This window comes from Hypomesus nipponensis, chromosome 16 (assembly GCF_054491055.1).
Source record: "Hypomesus nipponensis isolate SF chromosome 16, ASM5449105v1, whole genome shotgun sequence".
NCBI lineage: Eukaryota > Metazoa > Chordata > Actinopteri > Osmeriformes > Osmeridae > Hypomesus > Hypomesus nipponensis.
This window is the reverse complement of record NC_140376.1, coordinates 4,770,001-4,793,741: the sequence shown is the minus strand read 5'-3', so window position 1 is coordinate 4,793,741 and position 23,741 is coordinate 4,770,001. Positions and strand designations below refer to the sequence as shown.

General features: G+C 49.8%; 1 protein-coding gene across 1 annotated transcript in view; it reads left to right on the top strand.

The window, feature by feature from the left end:
• The window catches only part of nlgn1 (neuroligin 1), a 129,420-nt gene that overhangs the window by 32,959 nt on the left and 72,720 nt on the right, over nucleotides 1-23,741 (top strand). Inside the window, exons 3-4 of the mRNA XM_084675631.1 lie at nucleotides 1,616-1,675; nucleotides 5,445-5,597. Of these exons, the coding sequence (XP_084531757.1) occupies nucleotides 1,616-1,675; nucleotides 5,445-5,597 (213 nt within the window). The remainder of the gene's footprint in view (nucleotides 1-1,615; nucleotides 1,676-5,444; nucleotides 5,598-23,741) is intronic.

Here is a 23,741-nt window from a genome sequence, read left to right as displayed (position 1 = left end):
CTTCCCTCACTGTCTCTTCATCCCCTGGTCTCTGGATTTGCCTGAAGGAAGTGTGTGTGTGTGTGTGTGTGTGTGTGTGTGTGTGTGTGTGTGTGTGTGTGTGTGTGTGTGTGTGTGTGTGTGTGTGTGTGTGTGTGTGTGTGTGTGTGTGTGTGTGTGTGTGTGTGTGTGTGTGTGTGTGTGCCTGGTTGTTCCTAACGCACCACCCTGTGTGTCTGCATGTGCATTAGAATGAGGGATTGAGAAGGAGAGAAATGCAGAAAGACAAAACATAGAGTGTTAAACAAAGAGAGCTATTAAAAAAGAATGCATGCATGTCTACTGTCAATTTTTGTGAGTGTTTGTGTGTACAACACAGAATGTAACAATTATATTCTATGTACAGTCCATATAACTGAAATGTGTGGAAATTCTGCGCTGCAACCAGTGACCTATTCCCCTGCCTCATTATTTTGCAAGTCTGAGCAAATTAAACAATTAACCTCTCGGTGTGTTTCCGAACAGTTGTATTTATCTTGAATTCAGGCCCTGGGAATCTAAAATTTAATTCCTACTTTTACCTTTCAAATACTCCTGCTCTGCTGTCTCTTTTATTCTCCCTCAAATGGTCTCTCACTCTCCGTTTCTCTCCGTTTCTCTCTGTCTCTGTCTGTCTCTCTGTCTCTCTTTCTTTCTCTCTGTCTCTCTGTCTCTCTGTCTCTCTGTCTCTCTCTCTCTCTCTCTCTCTCTCTCTCTCTCTCTCTCTCTCTCTCTCTCTCTCTCTCTCTCTCTCTCTCTCTCTCTCTCTCTCTCTCTCTCTCTCTCTCTCTCTCTCTCTCTCTCCCTGCCTCCCTCTCTCTCTATCTCTATCTCTCTCTCTCCCTGCCTCCCTCTCTCTCTATCTTTATCTCTGTTTCTCTCCTTACCCCTCAAACCCCCCTGTCCGTTTAACCCCCCCACTCCAGCGCCCCCTGCCCCAATAGCCTACTCAGCCCTGAGTATTCTGCCCATGCTCCGTTGTGTTCTAGCTACTCACTAGAACATAATCCGCCCCCACAAAACCTCCTCTACCGTTCATCTCCACACATGCTGTGTGAAAATAAGGCAGAGGGATTGGTCACTGGTAATGCTGCTCATAAATATTCTCTTCCACTTTAAATCCTGTGATGTGACTTTTGTGACTGAGTTTATTTTAGCGTTTCGGTTGAAGGGATTTTGATTACAATCGGTGTTCGGTTGTATTTACTGACATCCCATTTCTTGTCTTACTGAACTTAACCTGAGGGTTGATTTGGTATTCAGTCTTAGACCTTGACTCTGACAAGGTTCAACCACAACGCTTGCGGGGGAAATCGTGTTTTTCCTCAATTTTTGAAATATTTCCTCTTTTCTTGCTCTTTTGCTTAGGAACATGATCCCTGCAAACGATGTCATAGCATAACCACTAAGCCCCTGACACGAGAGGCATCTTAAAGCTAATGCCGTCTCCCTTTCCAGTCTGCCAACAGAGTATTTTTACCAAAGGGGAACGTTTATTAGTTCTTTGTGTCTTTTGAGAGCGTTTGGTTTCTTCTGAAGATATGTATGTTCTTGTGTATGTTTCTATTTGCTCCATCTTCTTCCTTTTTGGTCCTAGGTCCTCTTACAAAGAAACACAGTGATGATTTAGGTGATAGTGACCGGCCTGAGGATGAAGGTATTTTTTTTGATACCAAACTGATTTGCATGACAAGAAAAAAAAAACTTTTTTACCTCTTTGTTTTTCTTACATTTCTTGTCCTTTTTTTTTGAAAGTGGAGATTTTCCTTTTTTTCACTCTTGGTAATTTTTTGGCTGGATGTGTTTTGTCCTTTTTGGCTTGATGTTTTAAGAGTATGTTTACATGTCTCCCGTCATCTACGGCATTCTTAATAATGTTTAATAATCTAGCTAACGTAGGTTTTGCTTGAATTCTATTATTTTCCGTTCAGTTTATTTTGTACATGTTGCATCCCACCCACACACAAAAAAAAAATCGTAACTATTAACCCTTTGTCAGATCTTAACACATTTTTTGCATGTTTTTTTTCAACTCGTCTCCTTTTTCAAAAAAAGAACTATTTCAACCCGATAGTGTATAAATCAATACTAACAGCAAGTCAACATCCGATGAGTCAGAACTACTGAGTTTCCTACATGAATAGGCTACATGTTCCTGGATTCTAAAAGAATATTGATCGCATCCATTCCCAGAGGCATCAAATCCATTTCAATCAATATATGACTTTCTTTCCAGAGTGCTATGGTACAACACTAACAACCAAGGGATTAGTATCAACAAAGAAAAGTGCAAAAGCGAGACCAAGCAGCCCAATATAAACCTGGGATGAGATTTATTTCTTTATTTAAGCCCTAAATTAAGTTATCCCCCACACAAAAGTACTTTTCTGCCTGATGACAGAGCTACAGTCTTGATAGGGCATAGCTCCTGTATAATCTTCAGGAAGAGACAGCAATTACACCAACCTAAACTCTAGAATACGACAGCTATCTTTGATCTGCTGCACGCCGTATCGCGAGCGCACGCACGCACACACGCACATACACAAGGACGCACACACGCACACACACATTAAAAGATTAGAGAAAGAAACACACACTGATGCAGTGAAATCCCAGCCAGCCTCAAGTATTAACTAGATAAAGAATCCGGGGGCAGGGAACTAATCCTCTTTAATATAGAAGACAATATGCTGAGAGGCAGCATGCACATAGAGGCCTGTCACTGAAATGTCCCCAGGCCCAATCGGCTGCTTGTCTCCGCAGCTGTCTTCAGATGCTTAATGCTGACCCCGGGTCGACTCTGGAGACCAGGAAGAAACATCTTTACTCTGCCGAGGACATCTGGGATTTTATAATCTCTTTATTCCTCCGACATTCGGATGCACGGAATCCCTTCGGAGGCTCCAGTCTGATCCGTTGAGTTGTGATCGGGGTGGGGGGTGGGGGTGGTGGTTAAGACTATGGCAATGGTTGTTATGGAGACAATGTGCTGGTTTTTGTGGGATCATCCAAGCCAGTGAAGAGTGGGCTCGATATCAGGTTCGGTAGATCAATGAAAAAGAGATCCCTTGCTGCCACGAGTCACCTGTTTGGAGATGGACTCCCTCACCCAGCAGTCCATCTCCAACCGCCTTCCCATGAGCACTCTGCTCCACCCCCCTGTCAAATGATCACTCTGCCTCCAACTTGCTGCTTTGTTGGAGATAAACAACACACCGGAACCTTCCCAGGACTTAATCGGCTGAGCTCTCTACCTTTCGCTACCCAACGAAAAGCGTCATTGTCGATTACTGTCAGAAGTGGCACACGGCACGAATGGCCCTGATCCCGCCGCTCATATTAGAAATGCTGTTTTCTTTTGACCTTTATTGTCGGAAGCTTCTGGAATCCTTCCAAAGAGGAATTATGTGCACATGCTCCGTGCTGCTTGCTGTGATGGAGGGAACAAAAGAGCAACTCGCATAAAGGACAAGAGGAGGACTGTGATGTAATGAGAAAGCACACCGACACACACGAATGAATGCACACACACACACACACACACACACACACAAACACACACCGAGCAGATGTGTGTTGCTTTAATCTCCTGTTGGTATTGGCAGAGACGGGAGATCCGCGCACTTTTCTCTTTAAACTCCCCTTTACACGCACATACGTGAACGCACACACAGTCACACATACATAGACTTTCTCTTCCTTTCCTCTGAGAAGCCACATTAAGCACTCAGACATATTTTTAGTATGTGCCCTTTTTTAAGACTAATTGTACAGCATGTTGTCCTTAACGAAAAATTGTTTAAATCCTGTTATGTCATTCAGAGAGAAAAGATCAGAACTGCCCTGGGTTCCCTTAAGCATCTCTCACCGTTTCATTCTCTCCATCTTCTCTGGCTTTCTCTCAGCATCTGCTGTCCTTCCACGACCCTATTCTCTTGTGTACTATCTCAAACACACACACACACACACACACACACACACACACACACACACACATAGAGAAGAAGAAGCCAGGCCTCTTCCATTGCATGAGACGGATGGCACAGTAAAAGGAGAAGAAGATGAAAGGAGAAGATTCCAGCTTCCACCTCCCCCTCTGTCCTTGAGGACGAGATGCCCCCCCCCCCCCCCCCCGAAGGATCCGGAGGCGGAGAGGGGAGCGAGGGAGTCAACAAGAGGCGGAGGAAGATGTAACGATAACGGGCGAGAGGAGGAGAGAGGGAGAGCGAGACGGGGGAGGGTGACGTCCGACGCTCTCTATGGAGACATCATCCTCCCCCCCAAAAGAATACATGACACTAATTGATATGCACATCCATTAGGCCCCTCCCACAAGCCTCCTCAGCCCCCCGCCCAGCCTGGCCTGGCCTCACCTCCCCCTCAGAGCACCGGAGAGAAGCACGCACCCATTGAGAGAGATGAGCACGTTTCTCTGAACCAGACGCCACAAGGACTACTTGGACATGATTCCTTTCTCTCGCTGGGTCATTCGTTCTTCCCCTAAGAAGCGCGACCCGTGGCTCGTCGTCGCCTGAATTTGATGGATGGAGGAGACTCACCCACTCCCAGTCCTCCTTAAGCACCAGGCCCAGAGCAAGCCTGCAGACCCGCCTTTATGCCACAGGAAGTGAGGTCATGGAGTGGATAATGATGATAAGATTAGACTATCTTAACCTAACCCAACGTCTTTATTTGATCAACTTTTGTCTGCTCACACACACACACAAACACACACGCACACACCTACTGTAAATAGCTATAAAGCTAGACTGCGCCCGAGCCGTATATTCTAAATATAGGTGGTGATAGTGTTATTTGAGGTTTATTGACCATAACACTTTGCAGACTGTGTTTTGTGTCTGTTTTAAATTGGTACTTGAGATTAAATTAAAACTTTTCCCTCTTCGATGATGTTTTCCATGAATACATCGAAGTTATGTTTCTTATTTATTGGATTTTCCGCACTATCTATTAAGCCAAGCTCTCACACAGAGATTGAATGCCAGTTTGAATCACCGCTTTAACATTTGACAGTTCATTGGGGTAAAAATTTATAAAATAAAATTAAATCGGAGTCCATCAAATCTCTTGTAAATTAAAAACAAGATTAAATTAGATTTTTCAATCACTGGGAACATGTCATAGTTGTCATGTACGAAATGAGCGTTCTGACGTCTGAAGCTGGAAAACAGTCCTCGAAATGAGGCAAAGTCAATGTGACAAAATTAAATAAGAAATAAAGAGAAAGAGTGAGGGGAAAAAAAAGAACAAAAAAACACCCAAGTGTCAACAATTCAAATTGCATCTCTAACCGTCAAGTGAAGTTTGTCCTCTTATCAGTCTCCCTCCCCCCCCTCTCTCTCTCCTTCCCTCTCTCGCCCCTCCCCTCTCTCGCCCTTCCCCTCTCTCGCCCTTCCCCCCAGACATCCGAGAGAGCGGAAGCCCCAAGCCAGTCATGGTGTTCATCCACGGCGGCTCCTACATGGAGGGCACCGCCAACCTGTTCGACGGCAGCATCCTCGCCAGCTACGGCAACGTCATCGTCATCACCGTCAACTACCGCCTGGGCGTGCTCGGTAAGGACCCCCCTCCGACCTCACTTCCTGTCTGCTCGGGCGCGTCCTCCCCGGCTCCTGACGTCTCGCCTGGCGTTAGCGCGACGTTGCCGGTGCCGAGTCATGGCGCCGCCATGCCAAGCAGCCGTGTCCTCTGGGACGTGCTGCTGGACGCAGGCTGGAGGGGACAGGTGGACTTGTGGGTGTGCTCTGTACTTGCAGGTCATGTCTATCTTCCCTCTCACGCTGAAAACTTGAAGGTGGTTTGATCTGAGGGAGGGTGTGGCCCGAGTATGACAATTTCCTGTCCTGTGATGACGAAGCACGGTGAGGAGGATGGTGGTGAGGATGGAGATTATGACGATGGTGATGATGGTGATAATGGCACAGATGACGATAGTGCTGATCACGGAGATGATGATGGTGACCACAGCAAAGAGATTCTCTTCTGATGTCTGCTTGTAATAAATGTTGACTGGTTTGCGAGTATTGGCGGACCTTGGGTTGAGGAAAATCAGCTTTCCAACCGGTTGTGGTTTTGGTGAAGACCGGTTTGGCCTGACCAGGTAAGTGTGGTACATAACTGACACGTCTGGCTGGGTTTTGCAGTGGCTGCTGCCCAAGGTAGAAGATATCTCCCTGGGGTCCTACTGAGACGCTGAAGACTCAGGGCAGCACCTTAGGGAAGGAGGAGTTGCTGTGGATGAAGTATGGAGTTTTGTCTCGATTGGGATCCAGGGGGAGAATCTGATTTAACCTTTCAGAACTTGGGTGTATTTGTGTGTGTGTGTTTGAAAATGCATCTATGTCATGTGCACACTCAATTGTTTATTTTAATTTCTCCGATAATCGTGTTTGAATCTCTGCAAGAACACCCAGATCACCCTGGGAGCAGACTGTTAGAAAACGTTCTTGGTGTCTGCAATGTCACCCACTACTGTCAACCAGAGTTGCTAATTAACCTGCTAATTAGACAGCAGAGGAGTTGAGGAAGTCATCTATAGAAATAGGAAGGTGTTAGCTACCGTGGCTGGCGTTTTCCATTTTTACCCCTCTAATGATCATGCCTGCGTTTATTACGGTGAAACTGTTTGCACCCTGCTGGGGTCTGGTGACTCTTTCCTCCAAGGGTTTACTTCTTGTTGGTTGGTGCGGTACACACACACACACACACACACGTGGTGTGTGAGAGCCTACTGATTTTATTGGTTTGAATGTTACTGGAGCATGGCCCGGAGGGAAGACGGCGTATGTGCGTGTGGGAGAGAGAGTTTGCTTGTCAGGGTGTGTGTGCGTGAGGCCTCGGGTTTCAGGGTGTCTGTAAAATACGTATGTGTGTGTGTGGGATGGGGTGTGTGTGTGGGCGTGTGTGCGTGTGTGTGTGTGTGCGGTGTACGTGCATGCGAGGCCTCGATGTCTCCAGAAGCCGTAATGGAGAGTGGCGCTTGAAGCTGTCACAGAGTCATTATCAGAATGGTTGTGAATTTATGAGGCGAGTCATAGTCATCATCTTCTCTCACCTATAATATCTCCAGCCCTGACCTGCTCTGGGAAGAAGTTCAGGACCCAGGCCCGCTGCTAAAGAGCCTGCTCCGCTCAACAGACTCCTGGCAGCGGGGCGTGTGCCTTCTGGAACTCTCCATCAAGGTGATTGATTCAGTGCGTTCCGCCCAACTCCAAGTCCCCCTCCTCAACGTGCGTTGAATGTGGGGCGATACGTCAAAAACAAACGATTGTTTTAAGATGTGCTTGACACTGGAGCGCGTTCGTTTCTGCGTTTCCAGGGGTTGGCGCGCTTCTGGGCGGGCCTTGTTGCAGTGCGTGTCGGAGCGGGGGGGGTGTTGTTAGGGTGAACACTGTCTTCCTGTGTGTGTGTGTGTGAAGTGGGAGGAACTGGTTAGGCTAGGATGCTGCTAACTGCCACTCGCTGTATTGGTCGAGATCCCATCACGTGATTTGCCGTCCACAGAGCTCTTCCAATGGTATCATAACGAGATGTCAATGTCATTTGCATTGATTCGAAGTCCCAGAACCTCACCAACAGCATCAGAAACCGACATGTCGCCTTGCGGGAGCCCAGCGCAGAGGGAATGCTGGGTAAACCAGCACAGACAAAGCGCGAGCAAGAGAGCTGCACAGCAACCATGTCAACAACAGTTACCTCCAGAGGTCGTGCGGATCAACTCTCTCCGGTGGAACAACTGTGCGTTGGCTCGGCAGGGCAGATCGGACGACGTGCGGCGCGCCAATGGAAGACTACATTACCCACGCTGCACCAGGAGCAGATGCAGCCAGCGTGGGTTTAATAGCATGTGAGGTGTTTTTCCCTTGCAGGAGCATTAGGCTTATTGTTTACTCTGCCGCCCCCCCTCCTGTCTCTCTGTTCTGTTCCTGTTCCTGAAATAATTAGGTTGGCTGATGCTAGTTCACTCCATGTTGCTTTAATCATTGTGTGAGGGCCCACTGTTGAGGATTATTATTTTTCATGCTTATTAATTTCCTTCTCCCTGAAACAAATACCCCTGATAGTGGCTACCATTAGTTCCACACCCCGTCTCTCTTTATCTAGCTTTCGCTCTTCCTTTCCTTCTCACTCTCTTTCTTTATCCCTCTCTCCCTCCGTCTTCCATGCTGGCGTGTACCTAGAGCCTCATGCTGGCTGGCAGAGCATACTGAACAAACAGCTCCAAGAGAGAGCCATGTAGAGGGTTCGACCTCTGGCCAATCAACACGCCATCTGTGGAGACGCTTGATTTGAACCTCCTAACAAGCCATTCTTTCATGGCTGCCCTTTTCTCACATAGCGCACGTGCGTTTGCGCGAGTATACGTGTAAGTGGGTGTTTGGTATTTGTCGGCATATCCGTGCTTGTATGCTATCTACGTGAGTGTGTGTGTGTGTGTGTGTATGTATACTGCACATAGGTGTGTTTGTGTGTGCAGCCTCGTCCATCCTGCCTCCTCCATAGCATCCATTTTGTTGGCAGGAAGGAGGTGCTGTGAGCTGTTGAGTGGTGGGGGGATGGGGCGGAATGGGGGGGGTCGGGGAGAGTGGCCGGGGGGGTTGCGGGAGGGCAGATGGATGGATGGACGTTGTGCACACACATCCGTCACCGTCACGGCGCCAGGGATTATCTCGCCAGTCGCCACTCCTCCTGGGGCGTGTGTGTGCGTGCGTGTGTGTGTGTGTGTGAGCATGCGCGAGTGTGTGTGTGTGTGTGTGTTCAGCGTAAACCCACTGATGGGGCGATGCGGATCAAGGTCTACGCCGGGATGAGGAAGAGAGAGGCCTGAGTGTGTGTGTTTGTGTTTGTGTGTGTGGCGTTCACCCCTCGTTGCTGGGGGAAAACAGATGGACGTGTTTAACACCTTGGAAACGGGGCGTGTTACAGGATCAAAGCCAGGGAGGGAGACCGCGTGTGGACAGCAAAAGATACCAGGGGCAGCTCAACATGCTACCATGTATACACAAGCACAGCCAAGATCTGGAAGTCTGTGTGTGTGTGTGTGCTTTCATGAGGGCATTTGTGTCTACGTTTGGGCGGGTTGTGTCTTATGTTAGCAGCATGTGGTCTCACGAAGTGATGGCGTGTTTGTGTGTGTGTGTGTGTGTGTGTGTGTGTGCGTGTGATGGTGGTGTGCATGCTAGAGAGATTGTCGACACACTGCTTATCCACTCCACTCGCTCACTCTTGGATGTTGGATTCTGGAGAACATCCAATACATGCTCCCTCTCCCACCCAGCCTGAAGATGTGTCTGAGGGTGGAGGAACACTGACTTCCTGTTCAGACGCCCCTCCCCCCTCCCCTCCCCCACCCCACAGCCAAATGGCCTTGTTGACCAGGCTCCATACGCTGTGAGCTGATTGGACGGTAGGGTGCTGGGTGACTGGCACACGCCATATTGGTAGAGGGCAGATAACCTACGTTTGGCGGAGGCCCGTGATTGGCTGACAGAGACGGGGGTCAGTGCCCTGTCTTCCGACAGTCTCTCTCACAGCAGATGGTCAGAGGAGGAGGAGGGCGAGGAAGAATATGTGACATTTAGCGAACGGGCACCGCAATCACACAATCACAATTCTCTCTACCCCTTTCTATCATATAATTAAACTCTTCCTCCCCTCTTTCCATTCTCCCTCCTCTGCCGCCTCCCCCCTTCCCTGCTTTCCTTCCCCATCTTTCTCTCCCCCGACCCATCCCTCTCTCTCACTCTTTGTCCATCTCTCTCCCCTGCCTCCCCTCGCTCTCTTCCCCCCCTTCCTCTCTCTCTCTCTCTCCCTCTCCCCTGCCCCCCCCCTCTCTCTCTCTCTCTCTCGCTTTCTTCCTCCATCCCTGTCTCTCTGTGTTTTTCAGACACTTGTCAGAGAGGGTTCTCTGGTGGAGGTGTCAAGCCCAGTCTGTCTGTTCAGAGCTGCTGCCTCTGCAGCTGGGCCTATTTCCTACAGGCACTCTCTCTCTCCCCATCTCCTCCTCACTCACTCTCTCTCTCCCCATCTCCTCCTCACTCACTCACTCACTCACTCACTCACTCTCTCCCCCTCTCTCCATCTCCTCCACACACTCTCTCTCTCCATCTCCTTCTCACACATGTTTGTAATCTCAACCTTGCAGGTCATGTCTATCTTCCCTCAAACACTTGCGCACACATACACACACACAGGTACACACAAACACACACACAAATACACACGCGTACAACTGCCACCACCAGTAGCAGCAGCAGCAGTAAACCTGTTGATAAGTGAGAGATTTTCACAGCTCTGAGGGCAATGTGAAGCCCTTTATGAGCAGGTGAGCTGGGTTGTGCTTGCTCCTCTCATCCCCCTCCCAGGAACACTTCATAAACACAGACTTAGACATGAGACGACCACTAAGCCAGGGAACAGGGAACCTACAGGAGCTTTGGCTGCAGTCCCTCTCTGTGAAGCCCCCAGGGGTGACATGACTTTCTACTTCCCTCTCCATCTCCTCTCTCCTCTCCTCAATGCTGATAATTGAGGATGACACACATACACAGACACATACATACACACACAAACACATACATACACACACAAACACACACACACACATACGCGCTCTGGACACACTGTGATTCATTTATTGGTTGGTTTTAACAGAGATCCGCCCCTGTAAATTGTCCAGAAATGCGGTTAGTTAGAGGTGAAGTTGCACCCAGGAAGATTGATATCTTTGACCACAAGCCCTGAGGCTGGACCAGCTTAACTGGCTGTGTTGCTGAGGCTTAGACTGCAAGGGCTTTAGAATGCTTTGCTGCTAGGCTAGGACACTAGCCTGCTAGAACACGTGGTTGTTAGGATGCTAGGATGCTGGAAGCGAGGCTGTTAGGGTGCTTGAATGCTATGCTAAGCTCGACTGTTAGGCTGCTAGGATGCGAGGCTGCAAGGAAGATAGACTGTTAAAGGAAGGATCGGTAAGATCGGTAAGCGAACCTAGCATACTCCTTCGACTGTTTCAAGGCAACCCATTTGAGTTAATGTGCTGTTTTAGAGGAAACACATGCCATTGTCTTCTTTGACTGGTCTAAAACGAGGACAAATCCCCTCGAATCCCCTTGAAGGTCATTCTGTTCTCTCACAACAGCAGGTTTCTTTTTGCTTTCCTTCACAAAACGCAGGCTTAAAGGGAAAGGAGACCTCTTGGCTCCGTCTCTCATCCTCTCCTCCCTCTCCTCTCTCTCTTTCTGTCTGACTCCATCGCTCTCTGTCAGTCTCTCTGTCTCTCACTCTCTGTTTGACTCCTTCTCTCGCTCCATGTCCGTCTTTATCTCTCCGTTTCTATCTTTGCCTCTCTCTCTATCTGTCTGTCTCTCTATCCACTTCCTTTCTCCGTGTCGTGTGAACAGTCACCATGCCAAGCCCTGTTCTCCTGCCAACATGGCCAGCAGCAGACCTGACTGTACTAGATTGCAGTGAGACGCAGGGAGGGAAGGAGGGAGGTAGGAACATAGAGAGAGAGAGAGAGAGAGAGAGGTAGTGAGATCACAGCCTGATTTGCATGTAAGAATTAACACAGCAGCATATTGCATCCTGCTGATTCAAATTAGGAGAATAATCATTAATAGCAATGTTTAATTATCGATATTAATCTTTATAATTATTAATTATTTTGTTTCTCTCCTAACACAACTGTGCAGTGGCACAGTAGTGCATGCTTATCAACATCTGTCTTCATTAAAACCACCTCCAGTATAATTATCCCTCTCTCTCTCTCTCGCTCTCTCTCTCTCTCTCTCTCTCTCTCTCTCTCTCTCTCTCTCTCTCTCTCTCTCCTCTACCTGTCTCTTCTTGTTGCTTCTCCATATTCCTCCTTTTCCCGCTCCCAATCTCCCTCCCCCTCCCCCTCTCCCCCTCTCTCCCTCCCTCCCCCTCCCTCCCCCCTCCCCCTCTCTCCCTCCCCCCTCCCCCTCTCTCCCTCTCTCCCTCTCTCCCTCTCTCCCTCTCTCCCTCCCTCCCCCCTCCCTCCCTCCCTCCCCCCTCCCCCCTCCCCCCTCCCCCCCTCCCTCCCCCCTCCCTCCCTCCCTCCCTCCCTCCCCCCTCCCCCTCTCTCCCTCCCCCCTCCCTCCCTCTCTCCCTCCCCCCTCCCCCTCTCTCCCTCCCCCCTCCCCCTCTCTCCCTCCCCCCTCCCCCTCTCTCCCTCCCTCCCTCCCTCCCTCCTCCCTCCCTCCCCCCTCCCTCCCCCCTCTCTCCCCCCCTCTCCCTCCCTCTCTCTCCCTCTCACCTGTCTATCAGAGGGAGAACACATGAGACAGTGCATCAAGTCAAACAGTCGCCGACAGGGGAACTTCACGTACAGCCTGTACTTTCCAGACTGCTCACATTAACACACACACATTAACACGCACACACACATTAACACACACACATTAACACACACATTAACAAACACACACATTTACAAACACGCACACACTTAGATAAAAAGACAGACAGACGCACACACACACACATCCATAACCAGACACGGATACACAAGCACACAGACAGAGACAAGGCTATGCTGTTCCTCCATCTGCCTGTTCTTTGTGGCAGGCATGGACAGGGATACGCTTGCCTGCTCTGCTCGCTCAGAGATCCTGCTGCCACACACTGGGGAGGCAGGACCACAGCTCTCTCTGTGTGTGTGTGTGTGCGTGTGTGTGCGTGTGTGTGTGTGTGTGTGTGTGTGTGTGCGTGTGTGTGTGCGTGCGTGTGTGTGTGCGTGTGTGTGTGCGTGCGTGTGTGTGTGTGCGCGTGCGTGCGTGCGTGTAGGCGGGTAGATTAACTGTCCATCGCTTCTGCCCCAGGGCCAATATGAAAAGAGGTTCTGTGTGTGTAGGTGTGTGTGTGTGTGTATATGGAGGACTGGGTATGGGTTTTTAACCGCTGGCCTTGCAGGTTCCCCATAACTGGCCTCTAGAGAGCTGTGACGTGTGTGTGTGTGTGTGTGTGTGTGTTAGTAGGGGGCTCGTAGATCCACACGGTAGGATGGAGATCTGAAAAGGGGAAGGCTATATTACTGTGCCCCAGAGACTTTCACTATCATATGTTTACTCACAGCGCCCTTTTAACTGTCGCTGACCCACGTCATCACCCGATCCCATCAACCAATACACTTCCTGCCTGAGAGATGGAGTCGGGTCTCTTATTAATGCGAGCACGAATGACGCCCATATATCTGTATTATGTACCTCTGTGGCTGCATTAAAACAGCCTTGTATACCGCTTCATACAGATTGCTCTGTGACACAGCTTGCTCTGTGTGTGTGCGTGTGTGTGTGTGTGTATGTGTGTATGTGTGTGTGTGTGTGTGTGTGTGTGTGTGTGTGTGTGTGTGTGTGTGTGTGTGTGTGTGTGTGTGTGTGCAGGGCCGACGCTGTGACAGGCGTTGGAGCTACTGTGGAAGAACACATTTGATGTGGCGGGAAACATATTGTTAGTGCCCGCAGGCAGATTTCAGGATGGATTTTTGTCGCCTATATTTGTGTGTGTGTCAGGCTTGTGGTTCTTATTCTGTGCGTGCGAGCATGTGTGTGTTTGTGCGCATGTGTTTGTGTGTGTGTGTACGCACGGTGTGTGCGGGAGCAAGTGTCTGTGTGTGCAAGCATGTGTGTGTGTGAGCGTGTGCATGTGTGTGTGTGTGTGTGTGTGTGTGTGTGTGTGCAAGCGTGTGCATGTGTGTGTGTGTGTGTGTGTGCAAGCGTGTGTATGTGTGTGTGTGTGTGTGTGTGTGTGTGTGTGTGTGTGTGTGCAAGCGTGTGTGTGTGTGTGCATGTGTGTGTGTGTGTGTGCATGTGTGTGTGTGTTGTCTAGACCTCTGGCTGAGGCTCGCTCGCCCCCCCAGGCAGGACAGATGTTGAGTCGTTCTCCAGAAAGCTCTCTGCAGATCTGAGCTGCGTTCCCAAGGCGTCTCCGCAGCACTCTGGAGGCCCGCACAGTGCAGCAGAACGCTGGAGGCCATGAACGCAGCCTGCTTCTGCCAAGCGGCCCCAGACCCATCTCCTGCTGGAAACAATCCATTCCGGCTGGTTTGTTGTGGAGATAGCTAGCTCCTGCCGGTTCCTCTGTGCTCTGCTAAACCATAAATATTCACTTACGGGGGGAGGGGGGAGCTGAAACGAGATGTTTTTCTTTAATTTACGGCAGGGAAGTAGTTGGAAGTCATGGCTGTAATGGAGGTGGTCATTAAGATTTAAAGTTGGCCATCTGTAGGTGGGGCGCTAGTGTGGGTTTATGGTGTCAGCACACACTCTGGGTTCTGTCTGCAGGCAATGCCATGGGTCCTGTCTACCTGCCTGCCTGCCTGTCTGCCTGTTTGTCCCTCTGTTTGTCTGTCTACCTGTCTGTCTGTCTGTCTCTCTGGTTGCCTGTCTCCATGTCAGGCCTGTCTGTCTGCTTATCCTCTCACACCAGTCTCTCTTCGTCGGCCTGGAGACTTGAGGGACAAGTTTCACAGCTTGCTCCAGCCGGGAGTGTTGCATCATTGTCATATTCATCATCTGATCAAAGTCTTTTTACAAAAGAGGATGTTTTGAGTGTTGGTCCAAAACCTGTCACTAGGCCATCACAGAAGGAGCACTCTGACATTTGCTTGTGCGTGTGTGTGTGTCCCTGCGTGCGTGACAGAGATTAGCAGCTTGCCTGTCCTCTCAGACTGTGTGTGGGACGTTCATCACTGTGATTAATACGCTTAACACGTTACAAATGACGAGTTATATTAATCACAGTAATCCAATTACCTGTTACTTTACCACATGTCTCCGCTGTATATCGCTGGGAAATCCCTTGATGGATATTACACGACTTGATTCTCTCTTTTGTCCTAAGGGGCTGACTGTCACCCGTTCAACAAAGTCAGAGTTATTTATGTCACTTTTTAGTCCGTGTGTGTGTGTAGTGTGTGTTGCCCTGTCACTTAGTGCAGAGGACATGTTTGTCTCGCTGCCACTTCAGTCCAGAAACTTCTAAACAAAACAACATTTTTTGTGTCAAACTGTACATAATACACACACACACACACACACACACTCACTGCGGAACCAGTAGCAGAACTCAACACAACATCTAAAGGGGACAGCCAGCTGGGCTTGTGATGTTGCCAAGACGACAGTGAAGCAGCCAATGGCGGGTGATGGATGAGGCGCTAGTGTGCTGTGCTGCTGGAAAGGCCTTTGACACCAAGAAGTTGAGGGTGTGACAGTTGACTCAATGGCGGCGTTGACTCTCTGTGTTAACCAGGCTAGCTCCAGTGTAGACCATGTGTACCAGTGGCAACATGATATTTCTCCCCCCCCCCTCCTCCCCCTCCCCTAACTCCTTATTTGTGTCCATTTAAATCAGAGAAACCAAACAAAACCAAACCCAACCCTCCCCAAAATTATAATATCTGCACGCTGTAAATTGCTTTTCAGTGAGCAGAAAATGTATTCCTTATTTCTGGGAGTTTTCTGGTGCTCAGCAGCATTGTGCTAATAGGAAGACATGACCCCCCCACCCCCTCCTCCTCTTCTACCCCCCCCCCCCCCCTCCTCCCCTTCTACCCCCCCCCCCCCTCCGCCCATACATTTGTTAAGCTCTTGTGGTTTGTGTATTTTATAAAATGTAATTTTCCCCCATTCAAATTTAACAGTGAAAGATTGTTTTCATTAGCGCGTTGACAATAACGGGGATATTTGAACAGATGACTGGCTTTCAATTCCATGCGGCTGCCACGGCAACCGTGCTCCTCCCAGCTGCGTCTTCCGGGGGAGGGGCCGGCGGAGCAGGTCTGCCGATCCATCCGATTGGCCAGCGAGTCTCAGCTCAGGGCTCCGTTCAGGACATGGTCCTCTGGGACCCGACTGGCCGTGTCGGAATCCTGGTCCGCCTCGCTCGTTCACATCTCACAGAACTACACAAAACCACTCAGAATCACACAGAACCACACAGAACCACACAGAACTACACAAAACCACTCAGAACCACACAGAACCACACAGAACTACACAGAACCACTCAGAATCAAACAGAATCACTCAGAATCACACAGAACCACTCAGAATCACAAAGAATCACACAGAACTACACAGAACCCCTCAGAACCACTCAGAACCACACAGTGGTTGGTAAATAACCCCCTGACCCTGACTTTCACCCAGACCTGCACCTGTTCATGCAAATGGACCCACAAACGTGTTTATATTGTGGCTGAGTCTATATTTTCATTCACCAGACAGTCAGAGCAGATTCTTCACGTTCGTTGTGACGGTTGATATCAGGCAGCATAAGGGAGAACATTCCCTGACAGTACCCTAGCCAGAACGTATCTACTATCAGTGACAGACTATATTCACAGTCTTCCTGGAACTGACCCAGTGAATATTCTGTACCACTAAGAGACAGAGTGTGTCTATGTCCTGCCAGAAACATACCCAGTACCCAGGTCATGATGTTTACCAGGGTGGGGAGTGTACATGGTCTAGTCAGGATGGCACCAGCAGCACAGTGGTGCATCCCGGATGAGTCCCCAGATTACAGCCTGTTTAGCCTGATGGGAGTGGACAGTGACTTCCACGGCGAGCTCAGAGATAAGGCGCCCAACAGAAACGGCTGTGCCGAGCGGATTAAAGCCGAACGAGAGAGAGAGAGAGGAGGACGTGAGAGGGTATCATGAGGCAGGAATGCAGAGGAGGGAGAGAGAGACCAAATGAGAGCAAAAGAGATTGCTACTTTTACCATTTTTTCGAAACCACCCAGCAATGTAGCGATTTGTTTGGGAGACAGCTTATCGTGACTGATGACATTGTTCTCGAATGTGTGATTGATACTTGACAACCTCTACCATTATCTTTCCCCTTCTTTCTTTCTTTCTCTCCCTCTCCATTCTTCCGTTCTAGCACTTTCCAGACAGTATACGGTCAGGCACTGAGGAGTCTTGTTTTCAATGGCAGTTGAGCTCAAAATACCCTTTTTTCAGCATTTTGCCATTGATGGGTCTCTGTTGTGTTTCCATGGGGGGCTCTGCTAGCCTGACGTTGTCATACTCAATTCTAGTCAGAATATGACTCTGATAACTCTCCGTTGGGCTATGACTATGGGGCGTGTTTCAACCGAACCGAAAACAAACCCAAGCACTCTTTGGTGATGTGGTTGACTACGTTACTGTTGATCATCTGTCCATCATCGTATAAAGCCCGCCCTGACAATTTCATTGGTCCGAACAGCTCCTGTTTGGACAGTTTTTCCCCAACCGAGCTTCCCCAGACCCAATTTCCCGGCCAAATTTGTTTGTGGGCGGGGCTAAGTTGGGCTTGCTGCCAGACTAGGGCTCTGCCATTAGACTTCAAAAGAGAGGCAGGAGAAGAAAAGCTAGGTAAAAGGAGGTTTGTGGAAGCCTTTGATTGTTTACAAAAGGGTAGATGCAGCCTTTCTTGGGTGTCAACCACGCAACCATGCTTCACCTTCGTGTGATATTTGAAGAAGCAGTGTCTAAAAGGAGCTTGTCAATCAGCGAGAAATTTTTCTCTCTCCTTTTTACACTCTCTCTTTCTCTCACTTTGCCCCTTTCTCTCTCCCTGTCCCTCTTTCTCAATCTCACATTCTCCCCCTCTCGTTCGCCCTCAGATATACGCCCCTCTCTCCCCTGCACGTGACTCGAACACGTTGTGTGTCTACAATATTCTCTATTAGATTGAATTTCATGCTCGTTGATTGGAGAGGACAGAGTATGCTTATAAACACTGTTTTGTTTCATTAGTATTACTAGACGTTGCTCTGGCCCCGCGCTGTGTCTGTGCGTGCGGGTGTGCGTAGGGGTACGCGTTGGCGCGCAAGCGTGTGTTTGTGTGTGTGACTAACCACTGCGATGATTGACTCATGTTAATGACGGATAACAAGTACAGACTGTCCTCCCTCCATCCCTCCATTCCTTCACTTCTCCCTGGGAACGAGGCTAGCGTCGAGTCCTGCATGTCTCAGGTCACACAGATCACTCACCGATGAGAGAGAGAGAGAGAGAGAGAGAGGGAGAGACGGAGAGGGAGACGGAGAGGGAGACGGAGACGGAGACGGAGAGGGAGAGGGAGACGGAGACGGAGAGGGAGAGGGAGACGGAGAGGGAGACGGAGAGGGAGACGGAGACGGAGAGGGAGAGGGAGAGGGAGACGGAGACGGAGAGGGAGAAGGCGAGGGAGACGGAGACGGAGAGGGAGACGGAGAGGGAGAACAGATGAGTGTGTATGAGACTCAGCGCAGTGTCCCTGGGTGGTCCCGCTGTGGGCAGCAGGGTCCAGTATAGTGTGTCGGTGCGTCTAGAAGGTTCTCTGTCTGTGTGTGTCCCGGTGTGTGAGCTGTTGGGAGTGCAGGCAGATAGAGTTGTGACAGTTCTCGACAGCTCCATTCTAAACAGACAGTGAATTCCCCCTCTCACTTTGGGCCTCTGGGCCATCCATCATGCCTGGCAGCTAACGGCACGACGCGGAGGAGAGGAGAGAACTGGGGGGGATAGGGAGGAGGAGGGGAGAGAGACAGAGAGAGAGAGAGAGAGAGAGAGAGAGAGAGATAGGGAATTGAGGGGGAGGGAGGGAGGTGGAGAAGGAGAGAGGGAGGAATGGATAGGGATGAATAGTGTGTGTTGTGGTGGCGGTGGGTGGACACTTCAGAAACCTGACTGAAGGATTCCTGTCTTTCTGTATAATTGTGTGTGTGTGTTTGTATGTGTGTGTGTGTGTGTCTTGCCTGTTGAGTTCCGGAGGCTGCAACGGGGACTACTGCAATTGGTCTGCCTTGCAGTGTGGGGAGAGTGTGTGGAGGCACGTGTACATGTGTGTGTGTGTGTGTGTGTGTGTGTGTTTGAGTGACAGGTGAGTGGCAGAGCTTAATTCTGGGGGAATATCTCTAAAGCCTAGGTAAACAGCCTTCTGTATTAGAGAGGGGGCAAAGAGGATCAGCACCTCCTCTTCCTCTCCTCCTACTCCCCTGTGCACCATAATCTCTTGCCACATGCAGCCTCGTGCGCACCACATACACTCCTTTTAATGATTATTTTTCCCTCGCAGAAGTGACCAAGCAGTCCAGGCTCAGCGACTGAATCATTAGACAGTGTCTACACTCCAGGGGCTGAAGTTCTCTCCCCCCCCCCGTCCCTTCATCCACCATCCTCTTCCTCTTGTTCCTCTTCGCCTCCTCTTCCTGCCTTCCCTTCCTTCCTCTCTCCCTCCCTGCCTTCCTCGGGTTCCTCCACCTTCTCCTCCTCCTCCTCCTCTTCCTTGTTTTCCTCCATGTCTTCCTCCTTGTCTTCCTCCTCTGCCTCTGCACCACTGCCTCCTCTGATGGGGTGACTGGTTGAGTAATCCCTGCATGCACACACTCCCAGCTGATGGCTGGACTCCTGTCCTTCGCTCAGAACTCCCATCCTCTCATTAGATTAGGGCCAGTACTTCCCCCGAGGGCTGTAAACTGGTCGGACATGGTCCCAGTCCCTGATACAGCAGAGAACCTCCCCTCTCGTCCTCCCCTACCGCGAGTTCATTTGGATTTGTGTGTGATTTGGCTGTCGGGAGCGAGATGGAGAGAGGGCCTTTATGGGCCGCTCTGCTCAGGCCTCGACGCCAGAGCGGCCATTAGCGTCTTTGTCTCTACGGCGACCGGCGAGACGGGTAGGCGCAGGGGAGGAGTGTGTCTCTCTGTGTGTGTGTGTGTGTGCGTAAGTGTTTGTGGAGGCTGGGAGGCTGTATGTGTATAATTGCGTGTGTCTGGGTGATTGCGTGTGTATATCTGTGTGTGTCTGGGTGATTGTGTGCTTTCAGGGTACATACGGAGGTCAAGCGAGTGAATGGGGTTTATGCTCTACATTTGAGTACTGGACTTGAAGAGATTGTTCCTGCAATTATCTGAGGACCTTTGCCAAGTAAATCAATACAAATGTAACAATCCCAGATTGCTTGACGCTACTTGACTGATGGCGTTGGCCCATTTTGAACTTGCGCTGTCTTTCTCCTTTCCCCACCCCTACTCTCCCCTCCCTGTCTCTCCCCCTCCCTGTCTCTCCCCCTCCCTGTCTCTCCCCCTCCCTGTCTCTCCCCCTCCCTGTCTCTCTCGCCAACTTTGAACAGACTGACACTATAGTGTAAAACATGCCATCTTAAGAACGAAGGCTTCTTGGCTGTGTTTGTGGTGACTCAGCGGAATTGTTTTAACATTGATTTAATTAACCTATGAATGGAACGTAAATTCTGCTGTCATCAAACAGTGGCTTTCTGTGAACCCGCTGAGCATAAACTGCCAGTTGGACGGTAGGAACATCCTACCTGATAGGACTGGAGGAAAACATATCAAACCAACTAGATCTAAGATAAGCGTTTACTTCCTGTCTTGTGGATGAAGGTATGGTCGGTTAAAATGCATGCTCACTTTATAAACTGATATCCCTCTGATGTACACTGGCTGACACTGTAAGCTTAGAGCTTACCATTTCTCATTACTTTGTGTAATTGCGCATGCTAATTATTTCTCCATTATCATTACACAGTGTAGTGCAGCTTATCAAAAAATGTGTCTTTATTCCAAAGTTGCCTATGAAATGGTCCTTTACCACTGAATCCCAGACTTTCTCTGTGATAGTGACACATATGGCAGGATTAGAGCATCCTGTTTGAATGGTCTCTCTCTCTCTCTCTCTCACACTCTCTCTCTCTCTCTCTCTCTCTCTCACACTCTCTCTCTCTCTCTCTCTCACTCCCTCCTCATTGTGGCTGGATGAATCCGGTTATGGTGTGACAGGGACTGGGAACCAGGGCTTTGTGTGTATGTGTGGGTGTGTACACGAGTGAGTGTGTGTGTGTGCTATGAGCAGAGTGGAGATTTCCAGCATTGCCCTCTCTTCCAGACATAATTCTCACTATGAGACGGATCATTCTGTTAGCCCAACACCCCCAGGTCTTTGCTCTACCCACTAGTAAATCCTATTGTGTGTGTGTGTGTGTGTGTGTCTAGAGTGTATCCATGTTCTTCCTCTCACTGTGCCACGCCTTAGACTGTAACCTAGAACAGCACTCTGTTAAGGCTCCATAGATCAGTGTGGCGAACACAAGCACATACACACACACACATGCATATACACACACAGAAATACACGTACACTCAGTACACACACACGCACACACAAACACACACACGCGTACACTTAATGGGATGAGAGTCTTACCTCATCAGTTATGGGAACAGTAAAGTCAGTGATAGAGCAGGTCCAGGCAGAGCAGCTCTCTGGACATGACTGATATATGTAGGAGGCTCTGAAGACCAACAACACACACACACACACACACATACATACACACACACACACACACACACACACACACACACAGAAAGGTCATCATTACACCAGGATTGAGTGCATTACCCTGATTGAAGCCTGTCCACACTCACCTACGCGGTAATGCACAGCCTATCAGTCGCTCTGCCCTGCCCTCTCTAACCCAATCACAGCCTTCCTGCTGGGAAGGCCCGGTCCTGGGCCTTGCTGATTGGACATAGATGAGATTAAAGTGTATCATGGGGCAATTCTCAAATTCCGGTTTTAGGAGCTTCTATTCAATCACAATTAGCTTTTCTTGTTTGTCTCTGGGTTTACAGTCTTGCTCATTCCACTCCAGCAGTGTGTTCTGGGGGACAGGAGTATAGTCCATAGAGTATAAATATATAGTCCATCTCTGGACAAGATGGTGGCGGATAGTTGAACCAAGCCCTGAGACAGGCCTGAAGTAGGAGGAGGTAGGACGAGGTAGGACGAGGTAGGACGAGGTAGGACGAGGTAGGAGGAGGAGACAGAAGTCCTCCCAACAACCGCCAGCGAAGGTGCGACGGCACACGCTCAGCCGCTAACGAACGCTAGGCGTCAGACGGCCGTGCAGGCTCTGACCCGCTCCGCTCTCCATCCCTCCACCAAGAAACCCCCCCCCCCTTCCAGGGGAGGAGACGGAGAGGCGGAGAGAGAGGGGAGGGAGAGGAGGAGGAGGAGAGGGATTGCTCATTAGATGAGAAGAGACGACTCGATAGTTAACCTCTTGCGTTCCGCAGGCCCCTTCTCGACTCCAAACAAGCAGATATCTCTTAATTGTCTGTCTGTTTACTGTGCCTGGCACACTCCGCTTCTGTGTGAGAGAGGGAGAGAAAAAAAAACATGAAACAGAGTTGAATCTCCCGGCTCCGCCATTAATACTGCCTGGTGCGAGTTTGCGCCACAGAAGTGGGGCGTTTCACAAGCCCCAAACCAGCGGGAACATCAACGCACTGACACATTACGAAACACTTCAGTCCCCGTTCGGAGCGTAGCGTGCGCGTCTTGAACGCAGCCCAGGCGGCGGAGCCCCTTCTGGGTTGGGATCAGACAGGTGGTCGGAGGGGCCGGCGGTGCCGAGGTGAGTGACGTTGAGCCGAGGCGTTTTGCTGTTTGCCATTCTGCCGGCGTTGAACGCAGCCCTTGTACCCCTCAGCCTCCTGCGGCTGGCTGTCAGGGCCCTGGTGAAGGGGGCTTTGAACCCAGATCTCCCATGAGGCTTAGCCAGCGGCCAGCCCAGGCACGGAGCTGTCCACACTCAGAGAGACGCGGGGGGGGGGGGGGGAGGGTGGAGGGTTAAAAGAGAAGGATGGAGAGGAAGAAGGGAGAGAGGGAGAGAGAGGGGAAGGAAGAGATGGGGAGAGGAAGGAGTGGGATGTTGAAGAGGGTGGAGGAGGAAGAGATGAAGAGAAGAGAAGGAGAGGCGTGGGAGAAGGATCAGGGAGGAATGGAGGATGGAGATGGAGAGGGAGGAGGTAAAGAAAGGAGGAAAGACCAAAGAAAGTGAGGGAGGAAGCGAGAGAATACAGAAGAAGGGGAAGGAACCGAGAGACAGAGAGAGACAGAGAGAGACAGAGAGAGACAGAGAGAGACAGAGAGAGACAGAGAGAGACAGAGAGAGACAGAGAGAGACTTAAGTCCTATCCACTTGTCAAGATCAAAAGAAAGTATTGAAGGATGGGCTGCATTTCTAATGATGTCACTCCTACGACCGTATTGACTGACTGCGAAGGTCAGAAGGCAGGCCTATATTTATGAAAAGCTGTAAAAAAAAAACTCAGTCGAATAAAGAGAGGTTGCAGAGGGCTCAGTGGAGACCACATACTCTGACTGATTGCGACCTGTTTGATCAGGGTGGTCTTATCTTTCCCTTTATTCACCCACTCCTCCTTCGGCTGATCCCTTCATCTCGATCTCCACACTTGTCGGAAAAGAGGAGGACATTCATTTGGTTTTCTAGGAAAATTGTGTTTGGCGGTTAGGATGGTTGCATGCATTCGCATTGATCCACGACATCGAAATCCTGGATGAGTTTTTTTTTTTTTTTTTTTCTTGTTTCTGTGGTGGGTTCTAGAAAATGGAGGTGGACAGGTCACCGGTTTAATGATTTCCAGGCGATACCACAAAGGGTGATGACCCCATTGTCGAGTTATACGTTATGTGATAAGCTGCATTCAAGAGAGTGTATTAAAATACTCTAAGTGTGCTGTAGATTAAATGTAGGTTTTGCTAGGGTCAAGGGTCAAGGTGACCCTATGACACACGCTATGAAGCACATTCCAAAGAGGGCATTCAAACCTTTTTAGCCCTCAACTCTCTTCCCTAACTGTCTTTCAGAAGACCACTTCTC